General features: G+C 42.0%; 2 protein-coding genes across 8 annotated transcripts in view; one reads left to right on the forward strand and one right to left on the reverse strand.

Annotated features, from left to right (window-relative positions):
- The window catches only part of TARBP1 (TAR (HIV-1) RNA binding protein 1), a 61,396-nt gene extending 48,908 nt beyond the window's left edge, over positions 1 to 12,488 (forward strand). The window contains exons 23-30 of one of the 3 annotated variants that reach the window (XM_067711069.1): positions 1,655 to 1,741; positions 3,765 to 3,961; positions 5,550 to 5,631; positions 7,570 to 7,741; positions 10,718 to 10,909; positions 11,094 to 11,218; positions 11,636 to 11,772; positions 12,110 to 12,488. In XM_067711069.1, the coding sequence (XP_067567170.1) occupies positions 1,655 to 1,741; positions 3,765 to 3,961; positions 5,550 to 5,631; positions 7,570 to 7,741; positions 10,718 to 10,909; positions 11,094 to 11,218; positions 11,636 to 11,772; positions 12,110 to 12,278 (1,161 nt within the window). In that variant the 3' untranslated portion in view covers positions 12,279 to 12,488. Of the gene's footprint in view, positions 1 to 1,654; positions 1,742 to 3,764; positions 3,962 to 5,549; positions 5,632 to 5,847; positions 5,946 to 6,453; positions 6,546 to 7,569; positions 7,742 to 10,717; positions 10,910 to 11,093; positions 11,219 to 11,635; positions 11,773 to 12,109 lie in introns of those variants that run through there. The other 2 variants (XR_010936045.1, XR_010936044.1) reach the window with 2 other exon arrangements.
- Positions 1 to 20,088, reverse strand: part of COA6 (cytochrome c oxidase assembly factor 6) — a 36,940-nt gene that overhangs the window by 5,870 nt on the left and 10,982 nt on the right. Inside the window, exons 3-4 of one of the 5 annotated variants that reach the window (XR_010936047.1) lie at positions 13,269 to 13,419; positions 6,821 to 11,662 (exon numbers count right to left, since the gene is read on the reverse strand). The exons of 1 other annotated variant lie outside the window; for it this stretch is intronic. Coding sequence is in view for 3 of the 4 variants with exons in the window: in XM_067711072.1 (XP_067567173.1) it covers positions 4,969 to 5,082 (114 nt within the window). In the remaining variant the exon portion in view is untranslated. Of the gene's footprint in view, positions 1 to 370; positions 5,083 to 6,820; positions 11,663 to 13,268; positions 13,420 to 18,778; positions 19,129 to 20,088 lie in introns of those variants that run through there. 3 more of the 5 variants (XM_067711072.1, XM_067711075.1, XM_067711073.1) reach the window with 3 other exon arrangements.

A 20,088-nucleotide genomic window follows, 5' to 3' on the forward strand; every position in this document is an offset into this window, starting at 1 on the left:
CCTAAATTGTGTTTTGCAGGATTTGAATTAATTTAGACAGAGACAGAAAGCCCTGGCGTTTATCTTGAGTACAGCATAATTTTTATTTGAGAGTTCTTCTGTTCCAACAAAACAAAGATGGAAAAGGTTTCTGTTGTTAAGGAGTAAGGGAAATAGGCGCCTTCTATATTTTTATTTACCAAGCAAAGTCTTTGTTTGATCTTAGAGATAAGAATGCTGAGGAATTGGGCACTTCCCTGGTGGTCCAGTGGTTAAGACTCCGTGCTTCCAATGCAGGGGTGCAGGTTCGATCCCTGGTTGGGGAACGAAGATCCCACATGCTGCAGAGTGCAGCCAAAAAGTAAAAAAAAAAAAACAACAAAAGAAAAAAAGTGATCAGGTCGTCCACTTTCAGCCGTGCGTGGCCTGCAGGTCTCACGTGGCCTGTGCCCTCTTCCCCATCCAGTCCGTGTGCCCCACGTTCCCACCTCTGCAGTCGAGTCATGGATGCATGCATGGGCTCAGTTTTCTGTTGCTGGAACATTCCAAAAGGCCAGGGGTGTGAACAGCACTCTGCTATTTTTCCTGCTTCTGGATTGACAGGACCAGGCTGGGCTGTTGTGCATGTGGTGTCCACTGGGCTGGGACCTGCAAACGACTTCTTCGGCCACGTGCTTATCACCTTGGCTGCAGTAGTGGGGACAGCCGTGGTGCGGAGCACCACTGGTTCTGCAGCTGTGTGTGTGGTCGCTCAGGGTGCCGAGGACGAGCGTTCCAGGAGGACGCGCCCTGGTGAACCCGCACGTTCCCAGCCTCTGATCGCGTGCTGCTTATTGGCCAGGGCAGATGGTGTGACCAAGCCCCCCAGGGGGCGGGGCCCGCCTTAGGGCCTGATTACTGGACAGCTTGCTTCATCGGGGCCCCCATGTGGCCGAGTACCGCCCTGACCTTTTCTGTTCTTTTTCCTTTTTGCCTGCATAACTGCTGCTCTTCCTTCAGATCGCAGTTCATGTGTCGTTTGTGTCATTTTTTTTTTTTTTTTTTTTTTGCAGTACGCGGGCCTCTCACTGTTGTGGCCTCTCCCATTGCGGAGCACAGGCTCCGGACGCGCAGGCTCATTGGCCATGGCTCACCGGCCCAGCCGCTCTGCGGCATGTGGGATCTTCCCGGACCGGGGCACGAACCGGTGTCCCCCGCATCGGCAGGCGGACTCTCAACCACTGCGCCACCAGGGCAGCCCTCTTGAGGCTCTTTTTAAGCAGCTGCAGGGCCCCATTTAACCTCTGCTTCTCCCCCCCTCCGCACGGGGGCCTTTGCCTCCCGCTTGCCTGTCTTGGTTCGTCTTGGTCATCTTCAGCTGTTCCCCCGCCCACCCCCGCTCTCTCCAGCCAGCCCTTCTCTCCGTGCAGTGAGCTCACCCTGGTCTCCCCCAGGTACTCCTCGCCTGAGTGGTTAGCGGCCGTGTGTCGGATGAGTGTTGTGCGTGCGGGCATTTGACTCTGGGACGTTCCTGTGCTTTCTCGCTTTTTCCTCCTCTCCTCCCACCCAGGCCGTGGCCGCGTCGGGGAAGAGCCGGCCTCATGGCCCGGGCCCCAAGCATGCAGCCCGGCGCCTTGATGTGCACGGGCTCGCGGCAGCCTTGAGTGACTGTTTCGTGTATCTGATTTATTTTCAGGCCGAAGAAAACCTCAAAACAAGCATTTGTACGTTTTTATCAGTTTTGTCGCATTTGGACATCATTACTGAAAATATTCCAGAGAAGGTAGGTTTATATTGTTTATGAGAAGAGTTCAGACTTGACTATCAAAATAGAACTTATACGTTTGTGCTAACTGTTCTCATTTAGAGTAGTCCTTGTGTGTTTTGCAGTTTCTCCCCTTCCCTTCCACTCCCCTCCTAACGGCATACGCACTTAGACACAAATGCACAATAAGATGTTACCCACGGGCACACACACACTGAGGTAATGCCTGAGCCCATGTTAAATCTCTAGACAAATTAATGGGCAACTTTTAATGATAGGATGCTTAACTTTATGCAAGTATTTACGTAAGATTATTTAAATAAGACTTCCCTTATTGCATTTAACTGTTCCTTGGCTGGCAGAGTTATTTAACAAATGCTTGTACAAAGAAACTCATGGCCAGAGTATTAAAAGCCATTGTGTTATTGAAGGTTTGTATAAAATGACTGTCATTATTCAGAGTGTGAAAGGCAGTTCTTCATCTTTCTCAGGTTTAAAGCATCTTCCCTAGATAAGTAGAGATCTTAGCTAATTCTGGTTAATCACTATGGCAACTGTGGAGAATTCAGGAAAACCTGCCGGTAAAGATTTAGAGCAAGATTCTATATTATTGAATCTATATAGAGTGTACTTATATGTTGTAAATTCTGGGAGAAACTTAACACAGTCGACCCTCGGTCAACACAGGAGTTGGGAGTACCGACCCTCTGCGCAGTGGGAAATCCACATGTAACTTTACAGTCACCGTAATTCAAGGTTCCTCATCTGTATCTGTGGATTCAACCACCCGAGGATCATGTAGCACTGTAGTACGTCTTTAGTGAAAAAAAATCCACGTATAAGTGGACCTGCACAGTTCAAACCCCTGTTGTTCAATGGTCAGCTGTCTGAAAGAAACGTTGTTTAGTGTGGAAAGTGAGGTAAAAATATTGGGGGGCTAGGTTTCCTAGAACTTTTCGAAGTGTTGTCTTTAAGCACAGTAACAATCAGATTTCGTTGTTAACCTATTTCATCAATCCTAAGAACAGGTCTTTCTTCCCACCACATTTTAACCTCAAAAACCATGATAATATCTTAAAATTGATGGTGTGTTACAGTGTCTGTCAGCCAGATGGCAGTGTGTTAGTTATAGTTATGTGCAAACTTGTGTTAGCACCTTCTGTAGGAGTTGCGAAAGCTCTAGCATCAGGTGATGGCAGCTGTTGTCTTTCTGTTTTAAATATGTGCAGGGAAGAGATTTGCTTACAATCTGTTGAGAGAAGTGAGATAGACAGGAAACTACTATTGCAGGGCTCTTAGCTTGGTGCAGCCCAGGAACATTTACAGATGAGCCGTTTGTAGGAGCATTAAGGTAGCTCCTGATAACTGTATTAAAAGTTTGAGTCCATCTGGTTTACACATTAATACATGTCACTTCCTTTGCCTTTCAATATCTGTTGAACTGTGTGGTTTTAGAAATCAAGGATTATCATTGCATAAAATCTCCTGGCCGTGAAGGTGAAAAACTGTGAATTCCCAGGAAAGGACTACAGGGAAGTTTAAACTCTTATTATTTTTCTCCCCACTTCTTAATTTTCCTGCCGCCACTCAGTGCTGTGTGGGTCCAAGGTCACTATTAGGGAAAACAGAGTAGTTCAGACCAGGGGAAAACAGCATTTTATGAGGTACCTTGCTCAAGTTCACTTAATATTTCTAACTTTTTCAGCCCATGGTAAGGTAATAAGTGATGGAGACTTCTTTAAAACACTGGTCATACAGTGGTTAGCATGAAAGTACATCATTCAGATTAACCTAGGTACTGGAGTATGGGGGAGAACATGTGTGGCAGCATGGTAAATAAAAACTAAAGAGCTGGGAAGATACTTCTCCTTCTTGAGGAAATCACTCCTGCCAGTGTATCTGTCTGAGAATGACGATGCAAAAACAGCGAAATAAGATTTCACTTTGTAGCATTTTTGTCACCTGTACTCCTTGTTCTTGGTCACACAGTCAAGGGTAAAATGGTCCATGTTTACATCTGAAGAATGTTTCTCCTTTTCAGAAACTCATTCTGAAGCAAGCCCTTATTGTCGTACTGCACTGGTGTTTTAATCACAATTTTAGCATTCGACTGTATGCCTTAGTTGCTCTTAAGAAAATCTGGAGCATGTGTAAGACGTTGCACGTTGAAGAACTTGATGCTTTGACTTCCGTTATTGAATCCAGTCTGAATCAAGTGGAAAACATGCATGGAGCAGGGTAAGCAGGCCTTGTCCCCTTCCCCTCGGTCCAGCACTGTGTGCAGAGAGGGCAGAGAGGGTGCCCAGCTTTCAGCAGCTCCTGTTTACCCATCACGCTGCAGTGCACAGAGCTCGGATTAGGCAGCATTTAAGCAGCTCACTATTTGATGTGCAGTTTAATTACAGTGCTGAGTGCTGTCAGCTCCATCATTGATCTTTTTCTTTTTTTTGCCCTTTAATGCTTGGTCTTTAATTTAGGGGCCTCTAGGCGTCTCTCTTCAGCGTAGCCAGATGTTTTCATCCTCTGTTGTCAAAGAGCTGCTGAGAAGCAGCATGGCCGGACTCTAAAGCCGTGCGCATAACCCCTCAGGTGTCCGGGTTAAAGCTGGAAGCTCTTGCCTTTTTCTTTTCTAAGAGAGCTTCTCTATCCCCCAAACAAAATCCTAGTCAGATGCTCAGTATCAAACAGATACCGCACCGCTGCTGTGATGGAGTAGGTCGGGGTGCACGACTCAGTAGCAAAACCCAGGGGGATGGGAGCTCGGACACACACTGGGGTGCTGTCCTTTGAAGAGACCCTGGAAAGCCAAGGGGCAGAGAAGACAGGTGCATAAGGAGGGGCCAGTCTCTCATCTCAGGTCTCCTCTCCTCACCCCGCTGATGTTGAGGCCCAGCCGGCAGTGACAGGAGGGGCTGGGAACTCAGGGGTGACGGAGGTACGTTGGCCAGAGCAGGAGAATGATCTCACCGGGAGGGCATCTTGAAATTGCTGCTCAGCTTTTGGGTTGTCGGTCATGAATTTAAACTGAAACCTGCCGGTGGCCATGTTTTGTCACTTTTATTCCTCCCTCTTTTGCCTTCTAAAACTTGACACATTTTTGGGTTTTGTTGTTGTGAGCATGTACCTAAGTATTTAAAACCTCTTACTTTCACCTGGCTTAACAAAGTTGGTACAGTTTGGCTGCGTGTCGTGGATCTTCAGGGTAGAAAACGTGACTCACGTGGACTTCCCTGGCAGCCCCGAGGTTAAGACTCCGCGCTTCCACTGCAGTGGGCAATCCCTGGTCGGGGAACTGAGATCCCACATGCTGCGCGGCACAGCCAGAAACAAAAAAGGAACTTATGTAACGATTTTCCCTCCTGAAAAAAAAAAAAAAAGCATTTATGGCCAGAGAGAGACATAAGGATCCCAGCCTAGATTTCTTACATGGTTCCCTTTTAGAATTCTTTTTGCCCAAGCAAGGGAGTTGTACCTGCGGCAGCTGTTCCTGTGAGATTTTCCCATAGTGGTCTGTTGACTGACGACTGTCTCCTCGATGGAGTGGAGACCTGAGTTTCATTCTTGTTGAGTCATTGTTTGACGCAGGACTGTGGGAGTTATTTAATTTCTTTGTCTGTCTTTGAGTTTCACTTCAAAACGTCAGATTTAGGGTCAGCTTTTAAGGACGCTGATCTTGGAGATAGGGGTTATTAACCTTGGGATAAAATTCACAAGATTTTCCATGCATTCTAAATTCTGCAGTGCCTCTTTAAGAGAGCTACTTGGCTTGCCCCCTTACCGGAGTGGGTTCACTAGTCTGTACCTCACATGTATCTTTAACACTTAGGAACGCGAAGAAGAATTGGCAACGGATCCAGGAGCATTTCTTTTTTGCAGCGTTCCACCCACTTAAGGACTACTGTCTGGAGGTGAGCAGAGGGTCTCATTTGCGAACGACTCTCTTCCGTATCTTTAGTCCCCGTGCTTCCTCTCTGCCGCGGTTGTGGAAGGTGTACTGAGGTTAACTGTCCTTACAGCACCGCCTTCACGGTCGTAAAGTGCTCCATGTAATTTTGTCACGGCTGCTTGCGCTTCACTCTTCAGCAGTGAAAACTGGCTAGTCATTTTCACTTTCTGTTTCTCAGGCAGTGTCTGGCTTGTAAACACTGGAAGGGGGAATATTTAACTCTGAACAGAAATCTGTTCTGACATTAAAAGGAAATGAGTGAGAACATTTGTGCAGGTGAGATCTGTTGTAACGAACGAAGCCCACTGTTATGAAAGAGCGAGAAGATCTACTCTTTTGTTAAGTGCCTGTTTTAGGTTCTGGATGGCTGGAATTGTATAGCAGATGACCCACCATCTCAGTGATCCTAACAGAATGTGCTTATATAATTCCTTTAAACTTATTACAGTTAGCATGTGAATTAATATACAGATTATTAAAATTGGTACATATATTACTTTCTCCCTTTTTCGACTACAGTTACAGCCTTGGAATTTAAAACGTGATCTAGGAATCTGGAAGTATCAGAAACTTCAGCTACCATGCATAAGCAGTTTTTTGTTGTTGTTGGGTTGTGTGTGTGTGTGTGTGTGGATTACTAATAAGCTGGCCTTTAAAAAAAAATACAGATCTATATGTTGTGAGATAGTCATCATAAAACATTATTGTGTACTTTGTTGCTTCATTGCAAAAATTATTTAGGATTTTTCAAATATTTTAACGTGCTCTGTTCTGTGTCCTTTAGCGCCCAGAATGCTTTGTTTGACATCTTTCTGAAGGACTCTTAATAACTCTCTAGTGCTAAGTCAGCCTTTTCTATTCAGTTCTCCAGCAGGAGTAAGTCCCTTGCTTCCACTTTTCCTTCATCCTGACTTTGACTGCCTCACCCTCATGTTTTATATATTTTATTCTCTATTAATTATACGAACCATAACTGTACATATCAAAGTAATGGCACACAAGAACTCTGTTTCTCCGTACATTTGGAGCTATACTTGGCACGTACTTAATAAACAGTTGCATTCATCATGCCAGTTTCCATTTGCACAAATATTGCTAATAAAGAGAAAACCATATTCATTCTAAAAGCTTTTATGAAGACTTGGACACTGTTATAAGTTTATTACTTTAGTTTTAAATTGCCTGCTGTGCTTCTGACTCCTGTGCCTTTTCACATTTGAGGGTTATCTGGATCTCAGTTTTCTTGTCATAGGTAAGAAAAGGGGAGGATTGTCATGTAGTGACTGAATAACTGCTGTTCACAGTGGTGTCACCCTGTGCAGTTTACAAATCACTTTCATGTGCTCTTTTTACCTGATTTTACCCTCATTTTACCAGTGAGGAAGTTGAAGCTGAGAGAGGCTAATGGCTTGTCCAACGTCACACAGCTAAGGTACAGTCGAGGCAAAATCTAGACTCTAAATTTGTATATTGGCAGCGAGAGTGAAGATCGGGCATCACAGGAGCTTGAATCTGATCGCTTATGGAGGTGTCTGGTTGTCAATAAATAGCATTTGTCCAAATGTTGTCCAACATTAATGCTGATTAATTCCAAAACACTTCCTGCTTGTATTAAGAGCACGGTGTATACTATGTTACATACAGTTAGAAATACTGGAGTGGAAGATCTGCCCGCTCTCAAGGATTTCCTAAATTAATCCCTTGATTTGTTAGAGAAGATAAGAAGTATAGCTAGACAGTTGCTACAAGATATAAATGAAAGTATGTCATTTGATCAGATGTGATAGTTTGGGAGAACACATCAGTAATAATAATTAAGTTGTACTTTAAACATGTTATCATGTATTTCTTTGTTATTTTTAAGGGAAGAAAATTTAGATGTTTACAATTCTCCTTTCAGACCATATTTTATATCCTTCCACGCCTTTCTGGCCTTGCTGAGGACGAATGGATTGCCATTGGTAAATTCACCAGGTTCACTGACATTCCTTTAGATGCAAGATTTCAGTGGTACCTTTCTCCAGCTCCACTTTGTGAACTAAAACCAGGTGACTGGTCCCAGCAGGACATAGGTAAGAAAAACTTCTGTTTTACTTGTTCTGCCTGTTGCCTCGGTCAGGCTCATTGATTCACGTTACTTAGAATAGGTGCTTGATAGTACCATTTTTCGTTGATGTGGTGAACTCTGCTCCACTTAGAGAAAAGACAGAAGGCGTGGTGTCACTCTGACTAGTACTTTCAGTTGACGTTGGCTTTGCTCTTAATAGCCAAAGAGAGCTTAATCTGCTTTACTATATAAAGCTAAAGGCTTCTGTCTTCTTTGAAGTATTGATAATTAATATTCATTGCTCTTCTACTATATATTTCTGAAAAAATATAGATATAAAAAAGGGCCAAATTAAGAAATCTCTTTTCTTGTCCTATTTGGGAGTGGAGCAGAGCTCTGCATTCCCTGCTCGGTCTGGCCGAACGTCACTCATCTCTTACCCCTCTTTTCCCTATGGCTCCAGCCCTCCTTTCACGTGCCCCCGCCCCCATCCTTCCCTGCAGCTTTCTCAAGGACCCCCCCTTTTCCCTCTGTTACTTCCCGTCCTCCTCCTTCCCTTCACAGTCCAGCTGCCCCAAAAAACCGGGGACCAAGTCTCCCGCCCATTTTTAAAATCACAACTAACCTTAAGAGCTGTGTAGTAGCGATCTGCATTCTCAGCTTTTCTGTCACTCACATTTTGTCCTTCTGGCTTCCCCAGCCCATAAGCATCATGGAAACTTCTTTCAGAAAAGCAGAAATTGTCTTTGTCTACTTCTTTACAAAATCTAAACAGATGCTCTTTTCTTACCATACCTGACCCTATGTAGCATTTATTTGCTCATTTCTTGCTCTCCTGATTTTTCTCCTCAGTCTGACTTTTCTCTCTCTCCTTTGAGTTCCCCTCCCTCATCCCTTATATTTATAGTTCTCTCAAATTTCAGTGTTTTCAGGAATCCCTTGGACATCATGTTGAAAGTGCAGATTCTTGGGTCCCACCCTTAGATTTTTGCCTGGAGGAGAGTTCTAGGAAAGTGCATTTTTTAAATCAAATACTCTAGGTGGTTCATTTTAAGACTTACCACCTTAAATTTATTTACTCGGTCAACAAAGATTTACTTATTGCCCCCTCTGTGCCGAACAAAAGACAAAGGCCCTGCCCTCAGGGCGCTTACATTCCTCCAGGGGGACAACGCTAAACATACAGATAAGATGTCAGGTGGTATGGAGAAAAGAAAGCAGAGTAAGGAGTGTGAGGGAGGATTAAAAAGACCTTTTTAAGGAGTTGACATCGAGCAGAGGACAGCAAGTCAGGCAAAGCCTGGGGAAGAGCAAATGTGGATTTGGGGGCAAAAGACAGTGACGGGAGCCTTCTCAGGGCGGAGGGGCCCGCCTGACCGGGAGGGGAGGAGAGGGGAGCCGCACATCTGCACATCTTGTCTGACTTCTGCCATGGCGTGAGTGGGGCAGAGAAGTGGGGAGTTACTGGATGGGGAGAAGGCTACAGAGGTCTTTCTGTTTGTTTTGTTTGTTTTTGGTAAAGAGGGGGATATTGCAACAGGGTTTCTCTGCTGAGACGTGAATGCTAAATGCTTTCATTGGCCTGGTTTTCTTCTCATTCTGTTTGCTCTCCCTGCACGTTTTTATTAATTTCCACAACTGGAAACCACCACCTATGTAACTGCAACTTTCAGATCCTTATCTCTGGCCAGCCTCCTTCCTGAGCCTTCTAGACGCTTTCGCTAGCTCCTCTATAAGCTCTTTAAACTCAGCATCCAAATCCACCTTACCTTCCTGCCCAGACGCGCGCCTCTGCTAATCCCCTTCCTGTTAGTGGTCTCACAGGAGTCATTCTTCTGCGGTCCCTCTAGCCACAGCCGTCCGTTATCAGATCTTGGCGATTCTGCCCTTCCTCTTCAGCCCCTCTTGCAGAGACTGTTTTTGTCTTTTTTGGGCTAGTGTGAAAGCCTCTCGGTGGTTTTCCCTCCCCACTTATCCTCCACATTCGTTTTTAAGAGGGGTTTTTTTCTGCAACACAAAACCAGTACTGTTACCCCCTTTCTTAAAACCCTGTACTGCCTCCTGTCTGTAGAAGAAATTCTTTATCATTTTATACACAAAGCCCTAACGGCCTGGTCTGAGTCACGTCCCTCCCTCCACTGCAGGCTGTGAGCGATGCCTGAGTCCGTGTCCTTCCGCGTCTGCTCGTGCGCAACGTGTCCACAGTCTGCCCCGCCCTTCCCACGCGCTCTCCGTTGCAGACTTTTACACTCCCTTCCCTGAGCCCTCCTGCGTCTTGCTTTTTTGCCCCTCCCTCGCCCAGACATTAGCAACTCCTGTCTGTGTGGGCACACCCTCAGTATAGTACCGCGTCGGTCGTGGTTCCATGCGTGTCTCTTCCCTCCCCAGTAACCTAAGTGCCCCCGTTTGCTCAGTCAGGTCTGGAGTGGGAAGGAGAGCCTGGAAGGAGAGTCTCAGTCCTGAACTAGAGATCACAACGCACATTAGACAGCTCAGTAACATCCGTGTACTCATCGCGGTAGCCAAGAGATAACTGCTCCAAAGAACAGTCCTCGTTTTTAGAAAAGGTCCCCCAAGTACTTGGAAGATAATTTAAGATAAAGCCTGTTTGTTGTTTTCCGGCATACAATATTTCTACAGAAAATTCCAATCTAATAACACCATTGTTTGTAAGATACGCCATTACTTTATGTAACTCTAAGGAAAAAATGCTGCCAAACCCATGGTACCCTTATGGATTCTAAGATGCTTCCCAATTTGGGGTATGCCAAAATGGAAGAGATGTGCAGCTTTGATTTTCATGAAATACTGTCGTATTTTGGTTAGCAGGGTAGAATTTGAACATTTTAAACTGTTACCGAAAATGACAATTGTATTTGAATCCAAGTAAAGCTCTTTAGTCAATGAATCTCATTCTGAACTATCATTTTAAGCTCTTAAAAAGTATACATGCATGTAAATCAACAGAGAGGGAGGTTTATATTTTCTTTTTCTTTCCCAGGTTCTAACTCAGGCGAAGCAGATAACGAGTCAGAGTGGAGTGATGTTCAGAAGAAGATCATCCCATGGAGAAACAATGTTCCCGACTTAGACCTGGAGCTGGTATTTCAGGATCGTGCGGCCAAACTTGGGAAGTCACTCAGCAGACTGATTGTAGTGGCCTCACTCGTTGACAAACCAACCAATTTAGGAGGTAAAGTTAGAGTTTCCAGTGGGCTTGCTTAACATCTTCTGATCCCGAAAATTTGTAATTGACCCAGTGCCATTTGTGGCCTCTCTTCCACATTTCCCCCTCTCCGGGAGCTTCAGAGGAATGCCTGGGACCTAGTGAACTTGGCCTTAGACTGGCGGCAGTAACCCCGGCTTGTCCTGTGCAGGGCTGTGCCGGACCTGTGAGGTGTTCGGGGCCTCGGCGCTCGTGGTTGGCAGCCTTCAGTGCATCAGAGACAAGCAGTTTCAGCACCTCAGCGTTTCAGCGGAACAGTGGCTTCCTTTAGTGGAGGTGGGCGCAAAGCGATGTATTATTAAAATTTTCATTTGCTAGACTCTTTTGTAGTACTCTGTCTTCACGTTATCAGCCCTTTTGCAGTAGTCCAGCCTTTGACAGCTTAAAAATAATACTGAAAAGTAAACTACAGCCCACTCTGTTCTCCTGTTTTTATTACCTTTCACACTGTTGTATTTTTAGAAATCAATAATGTAGAATTCTTTTCAGTAAAATGTGTCCTGTTATAAGTCACTCTCGTTTGATAAATTTATGAGATGTTGGGAGCGTTCTTTTTTATAGTGTATAATTCTGTCCTTTTCCTTTTAAGAAATTTCAGTTTCATGAAAGTGTTTTTTTCTTTAACTGATTTTACCCCCAGGAGGGCTGTAAGTGAATGATTTAATATTCTGCTCTTTGTAAACAAATATTAAGGTAAAACCACCTCAGCTGATCGATTATCTGCAACAGAAAAAAGCAGAAGGTTACACCATCGTGGGTGTGGAACAGACTGTGAAAAGTTTAGACCTAACCCAGTACTGCTTCCCTGAGAAGTCTCTACTCTTGTTGGGGTAAGAACACTGTCTTGAGAGTCTGTCTAGAAAACGTTTCAGAAGGTTTACAGTTTTACCTGGACTCTTGATCATACATCTGTACCTGGCTTTTGACTTGCAAGGTTTATGGAAAGCCCCCCTAAGTTCTCGTTTTATTTCACCCGTTTGGGATGGTCAGGTGAACACAGAATTGACCCATAAACCTTCTTGTTACACTCTTCTTTATTTTCCTGGTACCATAGACTTGTGTCATTGTGTTAACCTGTCTCTTCCAGTAACATCCAGGATATCTGAGAAAAAAATTGTTTATTATAAGAAAACTAACCTTTCTTCTTCTCCCATTTTTCTGAATCAGAAATGAACGGGAAGGAATTCCAGCAAATCTGATCCAGCAACTGGACGTGTGTGTGGAAATTCCTCAACAGGGCATCATCCGCTCCCTCAACGTCCACGTGAGTGGAGCGCTGCTCATCTGGGAATACACCAGGCAGCAGCTGATGAAGCAGGGGGACCCCGGGTCCTGAAGCTTGTGCCTTGTCTGAGACGAGTTATCAAGTTATCTATCGGTGCTGTTGAAACATTGTTTTAGAACTATTTGGACTGATGAGATAGATTCTGAAATCTGTTGGGATAATTTGCATTTCTTTATTTGCAGTTTAATGCCAAAACTTTGTCATGTGCCTTAACTATATTGCTGTATGTTGTCCCCTTTAATAAACCTTTTTTAAAGCTAAGTTGTACTGCTTCTTTAATAAAATATTTTAAGCAATTGTGAAAATAAAACGTATTTTAAAAAGATCATTTCTTTCCTAGAAACTAGCATTGTCAGAAATGTGGATCATAGTAGGAGGAAGGCAGAATTAGGGCAGCTCTGATTATCTGTGAATACCACACCCCTGTCAAGAGCGAGCGCGGGGCGGGGGGGAGCAAAGCTTCAGCATGAGGAGGAGCCATTAGCCTCTTTCTGCTGATTTGTATCTACTTCTGCGCAGGGAGGAAACATGCTTGGCAAGGTGCCAAACCAGCTTCCCTGTGAAGTTCGTAACTTATTTTTAAAGCCATAAACTAGGCCATAATCGTTCATATGAAGTTTTTAGGAAATTTTCATATGCATCTTCGCTCAGGGTTCAAATAGCGATTGATTAGAAATAGTCTACCTTCTGACGGTTGTCAACGTGGACCCAAAGGAGGTGACACCCTTGCACATCGTTACCAGTAGTGAGAATGGAACCCACGAGGGTTGATGTGCTGTTTCTCTTCTTCTGAGGGTTTTTTGTTTGATATTAGGATTACTTTATTATTTAATGGTAACTGTCACCATCCAGCAATGCACTTCAATCATGTCTGGGTCCTTTTTTAATAATAATTAAGTTTCAGAGTTCGTTACCTGTTACGTACTTTTTTCTTCTGTAGCTTTATTTTTTAATTTATATTTTTACTCTACAATATCACTTATATGTAGAATCTAAAAAATAATACAAATGGATCTATATGCAAAACCGAAACAGACTCACAGATACAGAGCGCTTCCCTGGTGGCGCAGTGGTTGAGACTCCGCCTGCCGGTGCGGGGGACGCGGGTTCGTGCCCCGGTCTAGGGGGATCCCACGTGCCGCGGAGCGGCTGGGCCCGTGGGCCATGGCTGCTGAGCCTGCGCGTCTGGAGCCTGTGCTCCGCAACGGGAGAGGCCACAACAGTGAGAGGCCCGCGTACCGGGAAAAAAAAAAAAAAAAAAACCTAGTGGTTACCAAAGGGGAGAAGGAAGGGGGGAGGGCAAAGTTAGGGGTATGAGATGAACAGATACAAGCTACTATATATAAAATAGATAAGCAACAAGGATATACTGTATAGCACAGTGAACTATACCCAGTATCTTGAAATAACCTATAATGGAATATAATCTGTAAAAACACTGAATCACTATGCTGTACACCTGCAACTAACAATATTGTAAATGAACTATACTTCAATTTAAAAAAAAAGAGAAAATGAATACAAAGAACTTGCATTTAAATAAAATAGCCAAGACTATACAAACATGTAGAGGAAGAAATGTAGAGAATAATTAGAATTAGGTGGGGTTTTCCACCCATTATATCATAAAGCAAATTTTGCACTCACATTCTTCATTCCACTTTGGAGGCTCAAGTCAGAATTAAAATAGAGTCAATTTGTTGCTGGTCATTTTACATTAGCTCTTTGTTGTTACTGTAAGAATAATACATTCTCATGAGGAAAAAATTAAAAGTCTGGTGAAGGATGGAGAGGGGACAGTAAAAGTGGATGCCACATAAATCCAGGGTAGAATATTCAGTGGTGGGATTGAATAGAATTATATCATTTGGAAGCCCCAGAACAATATTTCTCCTCCTACTTCTCTATACTTCAGGTACAGTAATCCACCCCCATCACCTGGGACAGAGACGGAAATAGGAACAAAGTGATAAGGTGACTTTCTCACAGTCTCACACATCAGTTGGCTTCAAAAATCAGACCAGTGTAATAATTTGTCTGATTTGTAATAATAATTTATATTTATATTTATATATATTATATTATATATTATATATAATACATATATAATATATAATACATATATAATATATATTTTATATATATATAAATATATATAATAATATATATTATATATTATTATAAATAAAAATATTTATTATTTATTGTAATAAATATATATTTTTTATTTATTTTATTTATTTTATTATTTTATATTTTTTTTATTTATTTAATTTTATTTATTTATTTTATTATTTTTTTATTATTATAAATAAAAATATTTATTATTTATTGTAATAAATATATATATTTTTATATTTATGTTTTATATATTTTTGTTTTTTTATATATTTATTTTTTTATATTTCTTTTTATATATAAAATATATATATAATATATATAATATATATATATAATATATATTATTATATATTATAAATAAAAATATTATTTATTGTAATAAAATCAGACAAATTTGTAATAATTTGTCTGATTTGTAATAATTTGTCTGATTTCCAGACAAAAGGATGTGAACATCCTCGGTTCGGCACCAAAAGCCTTGGCCCTCCTGAAGTCACTCATCACAAATTCCAGACATAACCTGCTGGAATTTGTCAGTGAGAATGCAGGTTGCAGCAAGGGCCAAGCTAGTCAACGCGGATGCCAAGTTCACTGTCGTTCATTGTTTCTGCATTCCAGGCACTCTGCTAAGCACTTTACGTGCATTTTCTCATGTAATCCCCAAGGACCTACTCGATGAATCTGGGAAAGGAAATTCAGACTGGGAGGCTCAGCAGTTTCTGGGCTCTTACTTTTCCAGGGAGAGTTCTCAAGTTGTAAGATTACCATTTGGGGGCTTGCTGCAGAACATTCTGGATTGTTTCCACTTTTCCAGTGAAAACGATGCTGCAGTGAAGACGCGCAGACGTGGTCTTGCTCGCTCCGCTGCTTTGAATCATACTGTTGAGTCGTATTTCTGGGGTTCCATACAGGCACTCCCGACTCAGACTAGTGACAGAGCGGCCACCAAGCTCCAGCAAGACCCAGACGGAGAATTCCGCGCGGCGGGGCGGTGCCTCCTCCCGGGAGGCGTGTCTGTAGCTTTATTAAAATAATTTTTGTTTTGCAGGAGAGCTGCAAAGATAGTGCACCGTTTCCATATGCCCTTCACCCAGATGCCTCTAATAGGATCCTACATAACCATGGACATTTATCAAAACTAAGAGGTTAACGTTGATAATGGTGCTGTTCACTAAGCAGACTACAATCCTGATCTATATCCAGATTTCCCATCTCCCACTAATAACACTTTTTCTGTTCCAGGAGCACTGACTTTGGCATCCAGGATGCTGCTCCTTTATTACTTGGAATTCCTCTGTAAGGAAGTCTTGTCCTTTCGTCAGTCATCTGTTTATGGCAGGGCGGATGGTTGGCTCTTGTGTCCTTTGGCATGCCCCTTTTTTTTTTTTTTTAAGTACTTTCTTACATTCTTATATACACAGTGCTCCAGGCTCATCTTTACTCTCTCTATACCAGTTCTAGAGTCAGACATTTCACCAAGGATCATTGGTTCCATTTACTGGTGAATACTATTAGAAATCGAGATCTGGGTGCTGGGTGTGCTCGTTGCTCCCGGACTTGTCACTGCAGGCCCTCTCAGTGGACAGAGCTAGGGGACCTGGGTGTCCACCAGCCCATGTGTGTACAAGTACTACGTCCAGATATGTTCACATAAACAGGAATTCTTCCCGCTGTCTCTGACACCAATCCAACACCACAGGGTTCATTCTAACATGCACCTCTTATTTTTAACTGCTTTTTCTAACACAAACCTGGTTCTCATGACTGTAGTTTCAGAATTGCTGCACCACATCCCTGTGAAATTTAGCGATGTGCGTAGTTCTTTTTGTCTTCAGTCTTACAGAATCCAGTCAGAACTCCCATTTTTCAAAGTTATTGTGGGTCAGCCCCTTTCTTATCCATCCCTTTCAGTAAATTTGTCATATATTTATAATACTTAGATTCATTTATCATTCTTCGTTCCAAACTAGAATTCCTCCAAAATCCTGGTTGATTTCATTTTTATTTATTTACTTATTTTGAGATGGATGGGACTAATATTTTCTTTTTTTCTTTAGGCTGTGTGGGCTCTTCGTTCCTGCAGACGCACGGGCTTCTCTAGATGCGGCCCAAAGGCTCTAGAGCGCGTGGGCTCAGTAGTTGTGGCATGCGGGCTTTGCTGCAGTACGTGGGATCTTAGTTCCCTGACCAGGGATCGAACCCGGGCCCCCTGCATTGGGAGTGCAGTCTTAACCACTGGACCACCAGGGAAGTCCCCCTGGTTGATTTGGTTTTAATGTGCACACAAGGTCACTCTCTACCGTGTACAGTCCTGTGGGTTTGGACAAGTGCATACACGGATGCACCACCACAGTGCCATAGAAAACAGCTTCCAGCTAAAAATCCCTTTGTGTAACTCTTTCAGAGTCAACGCCTTTCCCCACCAGCAGTGAATGCCAGGTTTCTGTTGCTGTGCCTCTTCATCAGTACTTGGTACGATCAACTTTCTTTAATGTAAGGCACTCTAACAGGTGTGTAGTGATAGGTCATCACGGTTTTAATTTACTCTACAAATAATATGGAGCATCTTTTCATAATATAATATTATTTCTAACACTATGAATAGAGTTGTGAAAATATTCACGTAATTTGCCTATTTTTTTAACTTGGGCTATTTTTAAAATAAGGGTTTGTTATTCTGGATACAAGTTCTTTAATGAGATATGTGATTTGCAATATTTTCTCCCAGTTTTATCTTTTCATTCTCTTAATTGTATCTTTCACAGAGCAGAAATTTTTAATACTGATAAAGTCCAACTTAGCTTTTTTTTTTCCTCTTATGGATTGTGCTTTTGAGGTCATCATCTAAAAATTCACTTCCAGGGCTTCCCTGGTGGCACAGTGGTTAAGAATCCACCTGCCAATGCAGGGGACACGGGTTCGATCCCTAGTCCAGGAAGATCACAGATGCCGCGGGGCAACTAAGCCCATGCGCCACAACTACTGAGCCTGTGCTCTAGAGCCCGCGAGCCACAACTGCTGAAGTCTGTGTGCCTACAGCCCGTGCTCTGCAACAAGAGAAGCCACTGCAATGAAAAGCCCACGCACCACAAAGGAGATCCAATGCAGCCAAAAATAAAATAAATAAAACAAATTTTTTTAAAAGTTAAGACGTTATAAAAATTCACTTCCAAACCCCAAATCATGCAGAATTTCTCCATATTTTCTTCTGGAAGTTATATAGTTTTATATTTTACATTTAAGTCTATGATCCATTTCGAGGTTTTTTTTTTTTTTTTTTTTAACAAGGTGCAGTTTTATGTCAAGGCTCTTTTTGTTGTGCATGGACATCCAATTTTTCCAGCACCATTTGCTGAAAAGATTATCCTTTACGGAATCGCCTTTTCACCTTGTCCAAACTCAGTTGACTCTAACTGTGTGGGTATATTTCTGGGCTCTGATCTGTTCTACTGAACTATGTGTCTATCCTTCTGCCAATACCATACTATCTTAATCACTGTAGCTTTACAATAAGCGTTAAAATCATATAATATGAATCTTCCAATTTTGTTCTTTTCAGAATTGTTTTCTGAACTTTCTTTTCAGAATTGGCTATCTTAGGTCCTTTGACTTTCCATACAAACTTTAGAATCAGCTTGGTAGAATCTACCAAAAATCTTGAGATTTTGATTGGGGTTGTTTTGAACCCATAGAACAAACTGGGGAGAACTTAACAGTAAATTAACAACACTGAGTCTTCTAATCCATGAACACTGTACCTCTCCCCAATTAAGTTGATCTCTGATTTCAAGTGTTTTGTAGTTCTCAGGATATAGGTCCTGTACATACTGTTAGATTTATATCTAAGTATTCCTTTTATTTTTAGTTTTTTTAATCCTATTGTAAATGGCACATTTTAAATTTTATTTTAGATTCCAGCTGTTCATTGCTGGTATACACAAATATGATTTTCTTTTGTATATTGACCTTGTTTCCTGCCACCTTTCTAAGATTCACTTATTAATTCTAGGTGCTCTTTTTGTCGATTCTTTGGGATTTTCTACAGAGATAATCATATTGTCCATGAATAGAGCCAGTTTTATTTGTTCCTTCCCATTTGTGTGCTTTATTTCTTTTGAGGTAGCTAGGAATCCAGTACCATGTTGAATAGGAGAAGTGAGGATATCCTTCCCTTGTTACTGATTTGAGGGAAAAAGCATTCATTGTCTTATCATTAACTATATTAGCTGTAGGGCTTTTTGTAGATAGCTTTTATTATTTTACCCGTATATTTTAAGTTGAACCTTCTTCCATTCCTCAGTTTTTTCTGTCTGTATTAAAATGCTAACTCCCAGGACAATGGCAAATCTTATTTTTTTCAGTGTTTATCCATATCTCTATCAATAATAGTATTTGCCTACTACCCATCCTCCAACAACAAAAAAGGTACATGTTTTCATAAGCTTTAATTTTGTTTTTTTCTTAAAATATGTGTTTTTTACTCAATTAAGCATATTTCATACCATTTTATTTCAAGTCTGTCTTTTGAAAAATGGAATCTTGTTACTTGACCATTTAAATTAAGAGTTGTATATATGGAACAAGCATTGGTGTTTGCCATCATTCAAACTACTGTTGTCACATAGAGCATTTTTGAATGTCCAGAAAAAATTATTTCAACCTTTCTGAAATGTTCAGGAACAGCCTAGGACTTTGCGGCTGTTTTCGGAGGCTGGAACTCTCCTGCTTCAAATTTTTCTTTGAATTTTAAGTAGTCTCTTCTTTTATCAAAATATTTTATCTGTTGAGAAAAAAGGGTCTGAGATAAGGGCAAGCTATGCAGCTTAAACAAAAGCACAGACTTAAATGTAACTAATTATTCAATATAAATCATGTAAGTGGCCTAAGTAATTTATATTTTAGAACCATTTTGAATCAGTGCATCTTATGTATAAGAGTCTCTAAAGAGACTATAGACCGGTGAGTCCTAACCCTTTTTGGGTTACTGACCCTGTTGAGAATTTGAGTGCCCCGTGCACCTTCTCAAGAAGTATACGTGCTTACACATGTGAAATGTACTATGCAAGTGCACAGTCCATAGGGCTCTCAGGTCATAAAACTTCATGATTTAGAACTCCCGCAGCTCGGGGTCTCTTCGCTCCGCCGTCATGGAACTCCCCGGAGGCCAAGGGGAGGGCGGCCTCACTGAGGCTGCCGGTTCTGGAGGGGCCCCGGCGGCCAAAGCCGCGACACTCGTGTGGACGGCGGGCCGGAGATTTATCCTGTAATAAAATACCGTCTATCGAAAGACGTACATGTGAACCACTACCTTTTTTGCAGTTTATAAATCTTGGTTGCAATTTACTCACAGAACTGAGCTTTGGAACTTCCAGGCTCAGCATGGAATGCAGTTTTTCCACAAGTAATACACCAGAAATGCATCTACACGTGGAACAACTCCTACAGAACACCTACTGAACACTGGCAGAAGACCTCAGACCTCCCAAAAGACAACAAATCATCACAAATTGAGGAGGTGGACTTTGAGAGCAAGATTTATGATATTTTCCCCTTTTCCTCTTTTTGTGAGTGTGTATGTGTATGCTTCTGTGTGACAGTTTGTCTGTATAGCTTTGCTTCCACCATTTCTCCTAGGGATCTATACATCCTTTTTTTTAAATTTTTTTTCTCTTATTTTTTTACTTTAATAACTTTATTATATTTTATCTTACTTTATTTTATTTTACTTTATCTTCATTCT

This window comes from Pseudorca crassidens, chromosome 16 (genome assembly GCF_039906515.1).
Source record: "Pseudorca crassidens isolate mPseCra1 chromosome 16, mPseCra1.hap1, whole genome shotgun sequence".
NCBI classification, from domain to species: Eukaryota; Metazoa; Chordata; class Mammalia; order Artiodactyla; family Delphinidae; genus Pseudorca; species Pseudorca crassidens.